This window comes from Camelina sativa, chromosome 15 (assembly GCF_000633955.1).
Source record: "Camelina sativa cultivar DH55 chromosome 15, Cs, whole genome shotgun sequence".
Taxonomy (NCBI): domain Eukaryota; kingdom Viridiplantae; phylum Streptophyta; class Magnoliopsida; order Brassicales; family Brassicaceae; genus Camelina; species Camelina sativa.
Window position 1 is genome coordinate 19119799 of NC_025699.1, and position 15031 is coordinate 19134829.

The window sequence follows — 15031 nt, forward strand, 5'->3', positions numbered from 1 at the left end:
AGAAAAGACTTTTCTTACATGTAATTTTGAGTTTCATGGTTTTAGACTTTTAGTTATGGATTAGATTGTATGAATCCACATGTGTGATGATAAGAAAATCAATTACAAGAGGAAAATATTTTTTCTTTTGAACAAAGAGACCCTTATATTAAAATATTAGTCGAGTTCAATACAAAAAAACAAAAGTGCGTTTCTTGCTAAACCATCGGCTAGCTGATTTGATGCTCGGGGAATAAAATTGAAAGAACATCTAGAGAAATTTTTTGAAAGAACAGAGATATCGTGGAGAATCCCGTGAAGATCCTTATGTTGGAGCTTTAGATTAACAGTCTTGACTAACACTTGCGAGTCAGAGGCAAAAAGAGAGGTGAGTGAGGTCCGATTTGATTGCAACTTCAATTGCGGTTAAAGTTGCGAACGCTTCGGCCATTAGAGGAGAGCGAACTGCGGTTACCACACTCGAGCCTTGGAGGATAGGTTGACCTTGCTGATTCAGGAAAATCCAGCCAAAGCCCACGGTTCCATCATTTCGCCAAGAGGCATCTGTAAAATCGGAAATACCATATCTAACTCGAGTGCCCCAAGTTCCTGTAGGTAGAGAGGGGCTGAGATTCGGTGTTTGGGCTTTGCGGGTTTGATTTTGTTGCCATTCCTTAGTAATTAAAAAAATGAAATTTAAGTTTCATAATATAGACTACAAACTAAAAAAAAAAACTGATCAATATAAATCACAACTAATCGTACATGTTTTAGTTAAAGTATTGTATATATATTAAGAATATAAAATAATCAAAATTAAAATGTGTATCGTATACCGGGCGTAGTCCGGAGTAATATGTAGTTGAACCAAAAACCTTAAATCCTAAATTATAAATTATAAATTTTGGGATCCATTAATTAGAGAAAAAACAGTTAATATAACTCACATAGTTTATTTTAATTGCAATTGGCATAACATTTAAACCCATTGCAAAATTATCCAAAAACTATAGCTAGAACTCACATAATTTAGTTTTACATAAGTTGTCTCGAATTTTTTGTTGTTGTTATCCCACCTAATTACTCATACTTAAGATCGTAATATAACCAACCTTCTAGATAATCTTTGCAATCAACATGAAAGGACATAACAAAAAATGGACTGTGTCAAGAGGAGTAAAAGCAACCTTCCGAGGCCACGTCTGAAAATACGGAAAAAGCCTTTGGGCCATGACAGTGAGACGTATAGATCTTGTCGGCAACAAAATTGGTTCACTTCATTACAAGATACTTTATCATCACTAGTTAAGCATTCTTTTTGGAATTTGAAATTTCATCCTCTCTTAGACTTGGTCCGGTTGCCAACACTTGTTTGTGATTCCGTTGTTTAAGAGATTATCACTTCACTTTGTGAATTTCATTTAAACTTATGCATTTTTATCCATTTGGACTTTAATTAGTCTCTCGATATCATGCAATCTGCAGCTATGTAAATTGTAGTGTGGCGAGTAGAACTCGAGTTCGTATATATATTGGCACCACCGGTTCCTTACCTCGCTTGTCCTTTGAAACGGACCTGTGTATTGAAATTACTATTACCAGCTGTTTTTGAAAAGATAATCACCATGTCTCTCTCTTGTCGTAATCTCAAATAGTAATTTGTATAGAGTGACAAAAATTGCTAAGAAATTCACACAAATAAAGTTGCAAGGATGGTAGTAGCTAGCTGCATAACTACACTTAGTGACGTGGATAATACTTAGATAATGTTTTGATTGCGGTCGGTCTGAATTAACTATAGCCAAGCTACAAAAAAAAAGTGAATATTGAAACAAAAAAATGTGACTCGTTTTTTGTCAGGACGAATTAGAGTTTTGACTAAATTAATTTGAACTGATTTTGTCTCTAACTATGTCAAATTTGTTACAAAATATATAATTACAAATATAAATATAGGTTTGCGATCAAATTATGGTAACTAAATTTTACGATTATTGTGACTAAACTTAACTCACTTCTAGTTACAAATGTCTTTCTATTATTAGATCATTAAAATCTTATGGTTAGCCATCTAAGTATGATAGTGTTTCGACGTGCAATAAATCAGACTCGACAATAAAATTATCATTATCATGTTATATTACAGTGAAATCAAAATTATGGTTAACAAGTATTTTCTTTCTTGGGTATGCCATAATTGTTGCTTTCCATTATTGATTTTTTCGGCTAAGTTATCCGTAGACATAGAACATAACATACTTAATAAACACTAATGTTTCTGTCAAACGTTCCAACAGAGTGAGTACTATTCGTATTTACGATGGCCAAGCAAAACTTTTGTACCCTCTAAAAGCAGTTTCTAGTTGTACTGCTTGATGCAATCATGCTATACTTACACCAAGTCGATAGTTCAATTGGTAAAGACTTTCTGGCAAAATCTAGAGGTCGCTGGTTCGAGGGACGACGCTTGGGAGGGGACCATATAAAATGCTCTGATCCCTGGCCCGAGAGAATGTACTGGCCTAGACCCGGCACCTCTTAGTAATTCAAAAAAAAAAAATCATGCTATACTTACTCTTGTTCAGTGCATATAGATTTGTCTTTATCTCTCTGTCGGTACAGATTGGAAGAAGGATCCTTAACAAGTATAGTGGATGACTTTTCTTTCCATAAAGTTATCATTATAACATATTAACATAATTACAAATCTAATACTTTAACCAAAAATATAGAAAAAAACATAACAATCTGATATGAATTCTAAATATCTAGAAGTTTATGCATGCGCTGTGTTTATAAAAATATTTTTAAAACTAGTGGAGTTGTCATTTACGTTGATTCAAATATCGTTACAATGAATCCAACAGCGGAGCAGCGGACCATAAGACCATTTTTACTGGAGAAATGGGTGAAGATTTCTCAGAAGATTAAAAAAAAATATTTTTATTATATTTATTCATTTTTTATTTATTTTTTAAAAGATGAACCAACGAGCAAGTGACACATTTCTATTTCAGCCAAAGCAACGATTCTTCCAGTCCTCCCCCAAGCATCGATTCTTTCTGATTTCTCTTCTCTCTCTTCTTTTTATTATTTTTTTACTTAAAGCAATTACAAGAGTAACCACCAGTAATGATGCCCTTAGGGTCCCGACGCAACACGTATAGATACTCTCATACTTATCTCCTAATTACTACTTTGTTAAATATTTTGATAACTTTCTTTAACTTTACTTTTAATAAAAGAATTTCCATCTTTTTATCCGACTAGTCGACTACGTTGTAGTTTTTTTTTACTTTTATCGTTTCCTATCCTCCTCATTTTTCTTTAAATAGAGGGCATACATCGTAACATTTTATCCATCACTTGCTTTAACATACTAAGAGAGTTATAAGAAGTTGAGAAAAAAAAATGGCTTCAAAGGCTTTGATTCTGTTAGGTCTCTTTGCAATTCTTGTCGTCGTTTCCGAAGTGTCTGCCGCAAGACAGTCGGGTACGTAAAATTATTTTATGCATTTCAATCTACTTCTACTATTGGATGCTATTTCTTTTTTTTTTTAAGAAACAACATATGTTTTTGTGAATATAAATCGTTCTTATTTAAAAAAAAAAAGAAAAAAGATATGTTCGTGATGAGGCTATTCGAACTTGAACTAACGTATCGTTTGTAATTTGTCCAACTATTTTGTCCGTTCCATTTTGTGGACTTACTAAAGGCAAGACAGACTTAAGTGATGTGAAGTTTTATGAAAATTAAGTTTGAAATGTGTATCTAGTGTTGTAAATTTTTTTTAAACCTTGAGATCCGAAATATTTGTATTTATTTTTAAAAGTCTTTAAATAATTAAATTAAAAGGACAATGAAATCAGGAAGAGGAATGCACATGTGCACGTGCTTAACAATATCTGAAATATTTTTTTGGGCAGGCATGGTGAAGCCGGAGAGTGAGGAAACAGTGCAACCTGAAGGTTATGGCCATGGCGGCCACGGAGGAGGACACTACGGAGGAGGAGGCGGAGGACACTACGGAGGAGGAGGAGGCGGAGGACACTACGGAGGAGGAGGAGGCGACGGACACGGAGGAGGGGGCCACGGACTTGACGGATACGGAGGAAATGGTGGACACGGAGGACATGGAGGACATGGAGGGCAAGGAGGTGGAGGAGGCCACGGACACGGAGGAGGGGGCCACGGACTTAACGAACCTGTTCAGACTCAGCCCGGTGTTTAAAACGCTATAATAGATTCACCACCATGCATGATTGTCATATGTGTCTGTATGACTATAAATAAATCATGGTGAGTTTGTGTAATGCAGTCCCTTCAGAAATGTTTGCAATAAAGTTTCATAATACTAGTCTAATTTCTCTCTGTTTGAATTATAATTGCGCTGTTTGCATAATAATTTCGTTTATAGTTCTTTCACACAAAAAAAATCGTTTCTAGGTCATAATACTCTCTATCGGTTTTTCTTTCTGTTACGGTGTTATAATCCCTTATCATACATATGGTAAACTGGCAAGGGAATATTTTTTAAAGTATTACCAAACACCTATTTATCTACACAATCAAGGTTTTGCATAGACTAACACTTACAAATTTCACTAAACATACCAAAGTTCCAAAAGGACTCTAGTGTAAGAATTTACTTGTAGTCTAAGGGGTATTGGTTTAGGATTTAGAAAGAATTTTAATGACTTTATGTTTTTAAAAATCTTGCTGATTTTTAAAATCATTGAAAATTAGAAAGTAAAAATGAAGGATTCTATAAGAGATTGTTTAAGAAGTTTTTTTTAAATCTTGCTGATTTGTTTTTCCTTATCTTGTAAAATCTTTCATAAAATCTTTCAAAATCTTTCTATTTGATGAAAGAGTTTTCATGACTTTTGTTATGAGGGAAATGATATAAAAGCATAAACCAATAACATAAAATTTGAATTCATTAACAATCCAAGATTCTTTTGTTTTACTTGAATAACATAAAACTCTTAATGACTTTATAAAAATCTTAATCCAATAACACTAGATTTATCAAGATTTTCGATAACTTTTTACAAATCTACAACCAATAACACTAAATTTTTAAAGAGTTTTAAAAAATCTTGATTGAATAACAACATATTTTACATAACTTTTAAAATCATTAAAATTTTTCTAAATCCTAAACCAAAAACCTAAAATTCTTTATAAATGAGAAACTGCAAGATCTTACTTGTATAAGAATTTCTTAAAGACTAATAATATAGAGATGTTTCAAAAAAATGTGATTCCGTGATATAAGAGCATGCTTTTCGAATTACTAACAAAAAAAATTCATAATTTTTTTTTTCCATCAAAAAAAAAAATCATAATTATTAATTCAGTTATAATATTCAAAATGAGAGCGAAAGAAGCAAAATTATTTTCTATAATTTTGGACTTCACTATCAATACTAGCCACCAAGAGCAAATGTTTATAATTGGACATTTTTTCTCAAATTCTTTTTAAAGAAGAAGAGTGTTTTGTTAAACAACTTTTGAAAGTAGATGACACACCTCACAAACTTTCCAAAATGTTATAATTTTTTTTCTTTGATAATATTATAAAATGTATTACAATCTTTAAATCTATATGATATATAATCTGGACGATTAATGTTATGATAATGTATCTAATGTGAAAAGAACATTTGGGTATGAATCTTAGAGCAGTTTACACAGCATCTGCTTGTCATATTCCTAATTTTTTTGAATAAACATTTTGGATTCGATGTTTTAATAAGAGATTTTAGTAATATTTGAACATATATATATTTGTGTTTTTTTTTAAAATTCTACTAGATTAAAAATGTGTGACTATGTAAATACAAATTAAAGTCTCACTGTAGTAAACTCAAATAGTTTTAGAAGTGGTGATTTACTAGATATTAGATACTAGGGAAATCTCCCACGCTGATGTGTGGGTTTATTTTGAATATTTATCTTTAAAACTAAATTATAAGTTATATACGTATTCATCGAAAGATGTTCGAGACCAAAAAAATCAAAAATAATATCAGATGAGTTCAAATCTATAAAAAAATTGAGAGAAAAGGAATAAAACATTAGACAAATGGATAAAAAACAATTTCAGTCATCTTAAATCATTCACGTTGATGACAATCTTGAGATATTCAGCCTTCTTACAGAGATGAAGAATCAATTCAAAAGGTCTTTTTCTAATAGAGAAACATTTGTTAAGTTAAATGCTACATATCCTTTAATATATTTTGCAGCTGCCAAAGTTGATTATGGCAGCACTATCCAAACACACCAACTTTTTTGTTTGAATGAAGTGATAACTCTCTAATTTACATGTTTTAGACACCTTTTTTTGTCTATATTTTGTATTATATATATATCCTAACATTAGCATTTTTAGGTTCTTAACTGTAGTAATTTGCATTTAGGCCATTTAGGGTGCTGCATTGTTGCATTTGTGCATTTTAAATGAAAACATGTGCTTTGGAGCCCAAAATAGGGAAGAATGAGGTCAAACCCGAGCATGTACCCGAAGGAGCGATCGTGCAAGAAGAACAGTCCAAACCTCAATCCGATCAAAGAGGATCTAAGAGCAGGAAGAACAACCCGAAGCCCTATCCGAGGAACTACCCGACTTGAATCTCGTGCACCGCCTCGAGCAGACCCTCGGGCAGAACTGAGCAGCTAGGTTAAAAGGATTTCCATATATAAACCCCCCTCTTCTTCCTCTCGCCCTAGCACGCCGCATACACTCAAACACAGAGAGCGAGAGATTCTGAGAGAGAGAGAGAGCGAGTCAAACACTTTTTCCACTTTGTTAGGATTCGATTTTATTTCTTTTAGATATTCCTTTCAATTTCGATTCTGTATTCTACCAGTTTTTATCTTATTTTTAATACAATACAATTTTCATTCATTTGTGTTTTTATGCTTTTTACCATGAGATCTGAGTAGTGAATTAAGGTTTCTAAGGATGAGATAGACAAATATGTGTTCTTGATCGGTTAGGATGTCTTAGCTTGAATGTTTATTTTATAAAAAATTCCTTTCTAGATTGGTGTTCTTAATGCTATTTTCATACCGAGAGGTTGAGATTAGATCTAGGGTGTTTTGCCATCGTGAGATGTTGTTGAAATGGTTGAATCAACCAAAGCTAGAGATTTACTCACTTAGCCTAAGAGATTAGATGTGTAAGGAGTTTATTTACAATAATGAATCGGATTTTAATGCCTGCTTAGTCATGTTTCTCCAACGAGAGTTGGGTAGGGGAGTGACTAAGGTTGATTGTTTATATCACGAGAGTGTTTTAGCAAGGTTTAGGGATTCATTGTCTAGGGAATATTTGCTTGAGGCATGTAGGACATCCCAAATTGATCAGGAGCACTTATGAGTCGATTACCCCATCCTTAGGAGCTTTCTTGTCTTGATTGTTTAGTTTTATTATATAACTCGACCCCTTACCCGAACTGGTACTCGATCACCAGCTTCGTGTATACCTTCAAGCTGTTCATTCTTGTTTTCTTGACCTGATTACCCCACCCGATCCTGTACCCGAATGCTTGCATCGAGTACTTAGGTCGTGTGGTTCTTGTTCATTTATTTACTTTTGCTTACTATAGGTTGTTAGAAAACCTCCACTATTGCTTGGCTTGACTTGCATTGTTCTGATCATATCTTATCTGCTAGCATAACAACAATTTGGATTGATTACACTTTGTACTACAACTGCATAGGGAATTGATACCCTGGGTGAAAATCCTGTTATCAATTTGGTGTCGTTACCGTTTGGTTGAATTTTGTTTGCTACGTTTAAGATTTCAGCACTTGCTAGATCAAGTTCTTTTCTATCCATCAGTCCATAACTGACTTGTTTACTTTCGTGTTTGTTTGTTTTGCATTTCAGGTACAACCCGAGTACCCACCCGGCCCGTCACTCGATCACCAGGATCGGGTAGACCTTTGTGTACTCACTCACGATCCAAGGGTAGCCAACAGTTGAGACCTTTCATAAACAACATTGACAGACCAAGGTTACTCCGTCAACAACAAGTCCAACAACCGCAACAAACCACAATTGAGGAGGTCATGAATAATCAGAATGGTCCACCAGTTCTTCAAGAGAGGACCAACATAGGAGCATGAGATGCTCCATCTACCCACACTCAAAGACATGTCATTGTGCCATCTGCTGTTCAACACAACAATTTTGAGATCAAGAGTAGTCTCATCCAAATGATTCAGAGCAAGAAGTTTCACGGACTGCCAATGGAGGACCCGTTGGATAATTTAGATGAATTTGATAGGCTATGTAGCCTCACAAAGATCAATGAAGTTAGCGAAGATGGTTTCAAACTCCGGCTTTTTCCATTTTTTTTGGGTGACAAAGCACACATTTGGGAAAAATCACTTTCCAAGGAGTCTATCACCACATGGGAAGCATGCAAAAAGGCGTTCCTCGCAAAATTCTTCTCCAACTCCAAAACTGCAAGGCTGCAAAATGACATCTCCAGTTTTGTTCAGAAAAGCAATGAGACGTTCAGTGAAGCCTGGGAGCATTTCAAGGGATACACCAGCCGATGCCCACATCATGGATTCAGCAATGCTTCATTGCTAAGTACACTTTACCGCGGTGTAGTCCCTAAAATAAGGATGTTGCTGGATACCGCTAGTAATGGTAATTTTCTCAACAAGGATGTTGATGAAGGTTGGGACCTAGTGGAGAACTTAGCCCAATCTGATTGGCACTACAATGAGGAGTATGATCGCAGAATACGATCTTCTGGGGAGGATGATGCCAAGTACAAGCGAGACATGAAAGCCCTCAATGACAAATTGGACAAACTCCTCAACCAGCAACAACATGTCCATTCCATCTCAGAGGAAGATCAGTTTCAGCAACAAGATGGGGAGAATACTCAGCTAGAAGATGTAAACTACATCAACAATCTAGAAGGTTACAATAAAGGGTACACCAACTACATCCTCAATCACCAAGATATCAATCCAACCACTCCACACGGTTTGAACCGTGGCCTACCTATTGCTAGGCAACTACCCCCACCGACACAACAGTCTAACCTAAGTTCATCGCAAAATCTGCTGTCATCTTCCTCATCCCTAGACTTGCTATCAATGATGCAACAAGTCCTGTCCACTCAGAAATCAAATGCTATAAACATCAACACGCGATTCGATGACCTCGCTAGTCGCTTATCAGCCAACTATCAGAAACTGCATATCAAGTTTGATGCTTTGAGCTTTCGAATTCAAACGCTTACAGTTAAATCGGCTTCAACTTCAACCAGCCAAAAGTCTGCTCTCGCCATAGCCCTACGGAGTAGATGCCACTTACCGACTCATGAGGCACCACTAGCCATTACTGAGGACAGCAATGACTTAGATGGGGAGGATCTCCGTGAGTCGCCAACTTCTACTCATCCACCAAACCATTCCGCATATCAACCCGACCCTGTACCCGATCATTCCACCCTGACAAATGATCAGGTAGATATTCGGGTAAGCCCACCACCAACCGACAAACCAAGCGGGGAGAAACCGAAAGAGAGACGATTCATTCCTCCACCCTACAAACCACCGTTGCCATTCCCTGGACGGTTTTGCAAAGAGCTTCTTGAGAAGTATAAGGCGTTGTTTAAAAAACAGATGAAGGAACTCGAGCTTCGCATCCCTCTAATGGACGCCTTCACCCTGATACCCCCTTACCAAAAATTCTTGAAAGATGCGGTGATGGAACGGATCAAACAAGTTCAAGGAATGGTTATACTCAACCATGAGTGTAGTACTGTCATCCAGAGAACTATGGCACCCAAGAAACTGAGCGACCCGAGATCGTTCACATTACCTTGCTCGATTGGACCTTTGACATTCGGAAGATGTCTTTGTGACTTGGGGGCATCGGTCAGCCTAATGCCACTGACTGTAGCCAAACGCCTTGGATTTGAAAAGTTCAAGCCCACCGACATCCAACTAGTCCTGGCAGACAGAACTACGAGGTTGCTAAGTGGAGTATTGGAAGACTTGCCGGTCAAAGTAGGAACAGTGGATTTACCAACCGACTTCGTGGTTTTGGAAATGGATGTAGAACCAAAGGATCCACTGATTTTAGGACGACCATTCTTAGACACCGCAGGAGCAATAATAGATGTGAGGAATGGGAAGATCGATCTAAAACTCCGGGAAGACCTCACTATGGAGTTCGATATTCAGGAAACTATGAAAAAGCCCCCAATCGCAGGGCAAACCTTCTGGATAGAAGAATTAGATAAATTACGCGAGGAGGCGTTTGAGGAGGTGACAATCGGAGATTGCCTACAGACAGCTCTAACAAAGGATGGTGAGGAGGGATTCATACACCAGGAAACAAAAATCTATAAGGAATTGCTTGATACCTATAGAGCAGTCATCGAGCCGGAATTAAGTGAGGATCTGAGGGAAGCTGAGGAGGAGAGAATGATGCTTGAAAAACAAGGCTTGAGCAAGTCAGTTGTCAGCTCTTGCGTTATGTAATGCAGCTGCTCAACACCTGCCCACCCAAACACTAACACGATCACTTTGCTGAGCAGGATGATCGAGCACCACTTGGAGTCGCAGGTCCAAATTACTGATGACTGGTTCGAGTCGAACGCGCCTAAAGTAGAACTCAAACCTCTTCCGTCCGGGGTAAGGTATGCTTTCTTGGGACCTTATTCAACCTACCCAGTTATCGTCAATTCTAGCTTGCCAGAAAAAGAGCTGAAATTGCTGTGCACTCAATTAAGAAATTATAGAGGGGCAATAGGTTACACTCTAGACAACATCAAGGGTATATCTCCTAATCTCTGAACCCATAGGATTAATCTAGAGGATGAATCATACTCTAGTGTGGAACCTCAGCGTAGGCTAAATCCGAATCTGAAAGATGTGGTGAAAAAGGAAATTCTGAAGTTGCTCGACGCTGGAGTTATCTATCCTATCTCTGATAGTACTTGGGTGTCTCTGGTGCACTGCATTCCGAAGAAACGAGAAAGATGAGCTGATTCCCACAAGGACAATAACTGGACATCGAATGTGTATTGACTATAGGAAGCTCAATGCAGCCTATAGGAATGATCACTTTCCTCTGGCTTTCATCGACCAGATGTTGGAAAGACTCGCTAACCACCCCTACTACTGTTTCCTTGACGGGTATAGTGGGTTTTTCCAAATCCGTATACACCCTGCTGACCAGGAAAAAACGATATTTACCTGCCCCTACGGTACTTTTGCCTATAATAGAATGCCTTTCGGTTTGTGCAACGCTCCTGCGACCTTTCAAAGATGCATGACGTCCATCTTCTCAGATTTAATAGAAGAGATGGTGGAGGTTTTCATGGACGACTTTTCGGTATATTGAGCCTCTTTCTCATCCTGCCTTTCAAACCTCTGCAAAGTGCTAAGAAGGTGTGAAGAGATTAACCTAGTGTTGAACTGGGAAAAGTGCCACTTTATGGTCCAGGAGGGGATAGTCCTCGACCACAAGATCTCAGTGAAGGGGATAGAGGTAGACAAAGCTAATATTGAAGTAATGGTTCAATTACAACCACCTAGATTAGTAAATGACATCAGGAGCATCCTGGGTCACGCGGGGTTCTACATGCGTTTTATTAAAGACTTCTCAAAAATTGTGCAACCGTTAATGCGACTCCTTTTCAAAGAAGCAGAATTCATTATCGACAAGGAGTGTTTAGACTCATTCAATAAGATCAAGGAAGCTCAGGTGAGTGCGCTGATAGTCCAGGCACCTACCTAGGATCATCCTTTTGAAATTATGTGTGATGCATCTGATTATGCTGTAGGGGCAGTACTAGGCCAAAGAATAGATAAAAAGCTCCATGTAATCTACTACGGCAGCAGAACCATGGACGACACTCAGACGAGGTATGCAACAACGGAAAAGGAGCTCCTCGCTGTAGTTTTTGCATTAGAAAAATTCTGGAGTTACCTGGTCAGATCGAAGGTAATTGTTTACACGGATCATGCCGCCCTAAGGTACATTTACTCAAAAAAGGACACCAAACCTAGGCTTCTCAGATGGATCCTTCCTCTGCTAGAATTCGATATAGAAATTCTGGACAAGAAAGGAATTAAAATGGGGTAGCCGACCATTTGTCTAGAGTGAGGATTGACTCAATGCCCGAAAAAAGACTAATGCACATCGATTTCCTGGAAGAAATGAGCCACACGATTGGACACAGGATAGCTCACTCGACCCCCGACTAAACCGGGTCGATCGAGTTTATGGCAATCGAGTTAGTTAAGCTACCTTGGTACTCAGATCTCGTGCACTACATGGTATGCAGAGAGATTCCTAACGAATATGATGCCCACAACAAGAAAAAGTTCTTCAGAGACGGTAATAGCTATTACTGGGATGAACCCTATTTATACAAAAGGGGACTGATGGCCTATTCAGACGATGTATAGCCGAGGAAGAAGTTCGAGGAGTGCTCAAGAACTGCTATGGGTCCACTTATGGAGGTCATTTTGCTACTTTCAAAACCGTCTAAAAGATCCTTCAAGCCTGTCTTTGGTGGCCAACCATGCTCAAAGACGCGCAGCTCTTCATAACAAAGTGTGACCCATGCCAGAAAATGGATAACATCGGTAGGAGGAACGAAATGCCTCAACAGGCCATCTTAGAAGTCGAAGTTTTCGATGTTTGGGGAATAGATTTCATGGGACCTTTCAACCTGCCTTCGAATGGGAACATGTACATCCTGGTGGCAGTCGACTATGTCTCAAAATGGGTCAAAGCAATAGCCAGCCCGACAAATGATCACAAGGTCGTAGTGAAGATATTCAAAAACATCATTTCCCCGAGATTTGGAATCCCTATAGTAGTAATCAATGACGGAGGAACCCACTTCATTAATATTGTTTTCGATGGCTTGTTGCAAAAGTACGGGGTCAAGCATAAAGTTGCGACAGCTTAGCACCCACAAACCAGCGGGCAAGTGGAAGTACGTAATAAACAGATCAAGGCAATATTAGCTAGGATTGTGGAAATCACAACAAAAGATTGGGAATTCAAGCTAGATGATGCGTTATGGGCTTAGAGGATAGCTTACAAAAATCCAATTGGGCAAACGCCATTCCAGCTTCTTTATGGAAAATATTGTCACCTTCCAGTTGAGGTCGAGTATAAGGCGATCTGGGCAACTAAACTCGTGAGTCTGGACATAAAAACTGCTCAAGAAAGGAGAGCAATGGATCTTCACGAACTCGATGAAACACGATTAGAGGCTTATGATAATTCAAAGATTTACAAGGAAAAAACTAAAACTTTTCATGACAAAAAAATCAAACATAAGGATTTAAGAGCTGGAGATAAAGTTCTCTTATTCAACTCAAAGCTTCGACTGTTTCCCAGAAAGCTCAAGTCGAGATGGTCATGACCCATCGCAATTAAGGAAGTTATGCCTTATGGAATAGTGACTTTGCTCGGGAAGGATGGGACCGGGTTTACCGTAAATGGACAGAGAGTGAAGAAATACATGGAAAATGAGAGCACAGAGGCAGGGTCATAACTGTACCTCACCGACCCCGCCCTAGTCTGACGAGCATTGAAAGTCAAGCTCAGCGACTATAAACAAGCTCACTTGGGAGGAAGTCCCAACGGCAGAATTGTAAATATAGGTTACGTTTTTAGGTATTTCCTCTCTTCGGTGTTTTTGATTACCCGACAACCTACCCGGTGAGCTACGCGATACCTTACCCGATCAACCCCTCGGATGCTGGTCCGAGCAAGTCGTCCGTGCACATAACCGAGCTTTCTGATGAGCAAATCCTGGCACCTGCTGAAGCCGGTGATGATCTTAGGTACACTTTGGCGAGCATGGAGGCGGCCACAACCTCCTTCTTCACCAACCCATGAGGTACCACTTTCATCCAAACCATTGTTTATACCATTGCATTTTGTTTCATTTTCTTTGTGTGATTCTCAGATTTTTTTTTCAGACTTTTATTTACACAAGGGACTGTGTAATTTAAGTTTTGGGGAGGGTCTAACAATGTATTTAACATTGTGTTTTATTTTCTTATTTTCTTATTTTAAATTTTTGCATACTAGTTTTCTTCATTTGAGTCTGCATCTATTTGCATAGAAAAACCCAAAAAAAAATTTGAAAAATTAAAAAAAAAAAATGTTCATGTAGCTGCATTTACATATTAGGATTGAGTTTAGAGTGCTTCATATAAGACTGTTGCATATGCATTTTAGGGGACAATGATTAAAACCACATTTAGGATTGAGTTTAGAGTGCTTCATATAAGACTGTTTAAAGTCAACCTTAGGATTGAAGTTATAGCCTTTAATCACAGTTCATTGTTGCTAGATCAATCTTTAGAAAAAAATGAAAAATCTTTGTTTAAAACCTTGTGTCTTTTGAAAGCTTCTTCCACTTGTGTGAAACTTGCTTGAACATTGCATCATCTCTATATTGTTGGACTTAACCTGAACTTAAATTATCTTGCTTATGGAATTTGAATGCTTGCTCATGGTAACTCTAAACTCGGGTTAACACTCTGTTTTTGCCAATCTTTTCGCTTAACCCGAAATTGTTTTCCCTACCCTTGAACCCAAAACCTTTTCTTTCAAACCTTGTTGTGAATTGATGAATGAGGCCTTTTCATGTTTTGATGGTGCTATAGGTTGTGAAACCTTGAGAGTATTGAGAACGACAAAGAACTAGCTCTTGTTTTAGCTAAGTTTAGAATCATTTGGACTAGCTAATAGAACCGGTTTTGAAAGATAGGTGGCTAGCATGTTTATTTGGGGTTGGGTTGAGGAATAAAATAGAAACTAAAGAAGAGAGTCCCTAAGGTTCAATTTAATTTTGCTCTAAGTAAAAAAAAAAAAATAGAAAGATCTTACTATAGTCTCCTAGAAAAAAAAAAGAGAAAACAAAAAATTTTAGGAGTATAGCAAAGAAAGAAAAACAAAATTTTAAAAGAGATCTAGCTGTTCAAAGTTAATATCGTAGGGATTGCAAAGAAAAAAAAGGGGGGGGGGGG

General features: G+C 37.7%; 2 protein-coding genes across 2 annotated transcripts; both read left to right on the top strand.

Annotated features, from left to right (window-relative positions):
• On the top strand, positions 3316-4365 carry LOC104747185 (glycine-rich cell wall structural protein-like). Its single transcript, XM_010468767.2, has 2 exons — positions 3316-3472; positions 3907-4365. The coding sequence occupies exons 1-2, from the start codon at positions 3391-3393 to the stop codon at positions 4209-4211; spliced, it is 387 nt and encodes a 128-aa protein (XP_010467069.1). The 5' UTR covers positions 3316-3390; the 3' UTR covers positions 4212-4365.
• LOC104748610 lies at positions 8792-10507 on the top strand. The gene has a single exon (XM_010470220.1). The coding sequence runs from the start codon at positions 8792-8794 to the stop codon at positions 10505-10507; it is 1716 nt and encodes a 571-aa protein (XP_010468522.1).

Bases quoted from the DNA above. Each gene is read 5' to 3' on its own strand.
- LOC104747185 (XM_010468767.2), top strand. From the start codon at position 3,391: ATGGCTTCAAAGGCTTTGATTCTGTTAGGTCTCTTTGCAATTCTTGTC. The intron at 3,473-3,906 runs GTACGTAAAATT...TTTTTTGGGCAG, and splicing joins GTCTGCCGCAAGACAGTCGG to GCATGGTGAAGCCGGAGAGT.
- LOC104748610 (XM_010470220.1), top strand. From the start codon at position 8,792: ATGAAAGCCCTCAATGACAAATTGGACAAACTCCTCAACCAGCAACAA.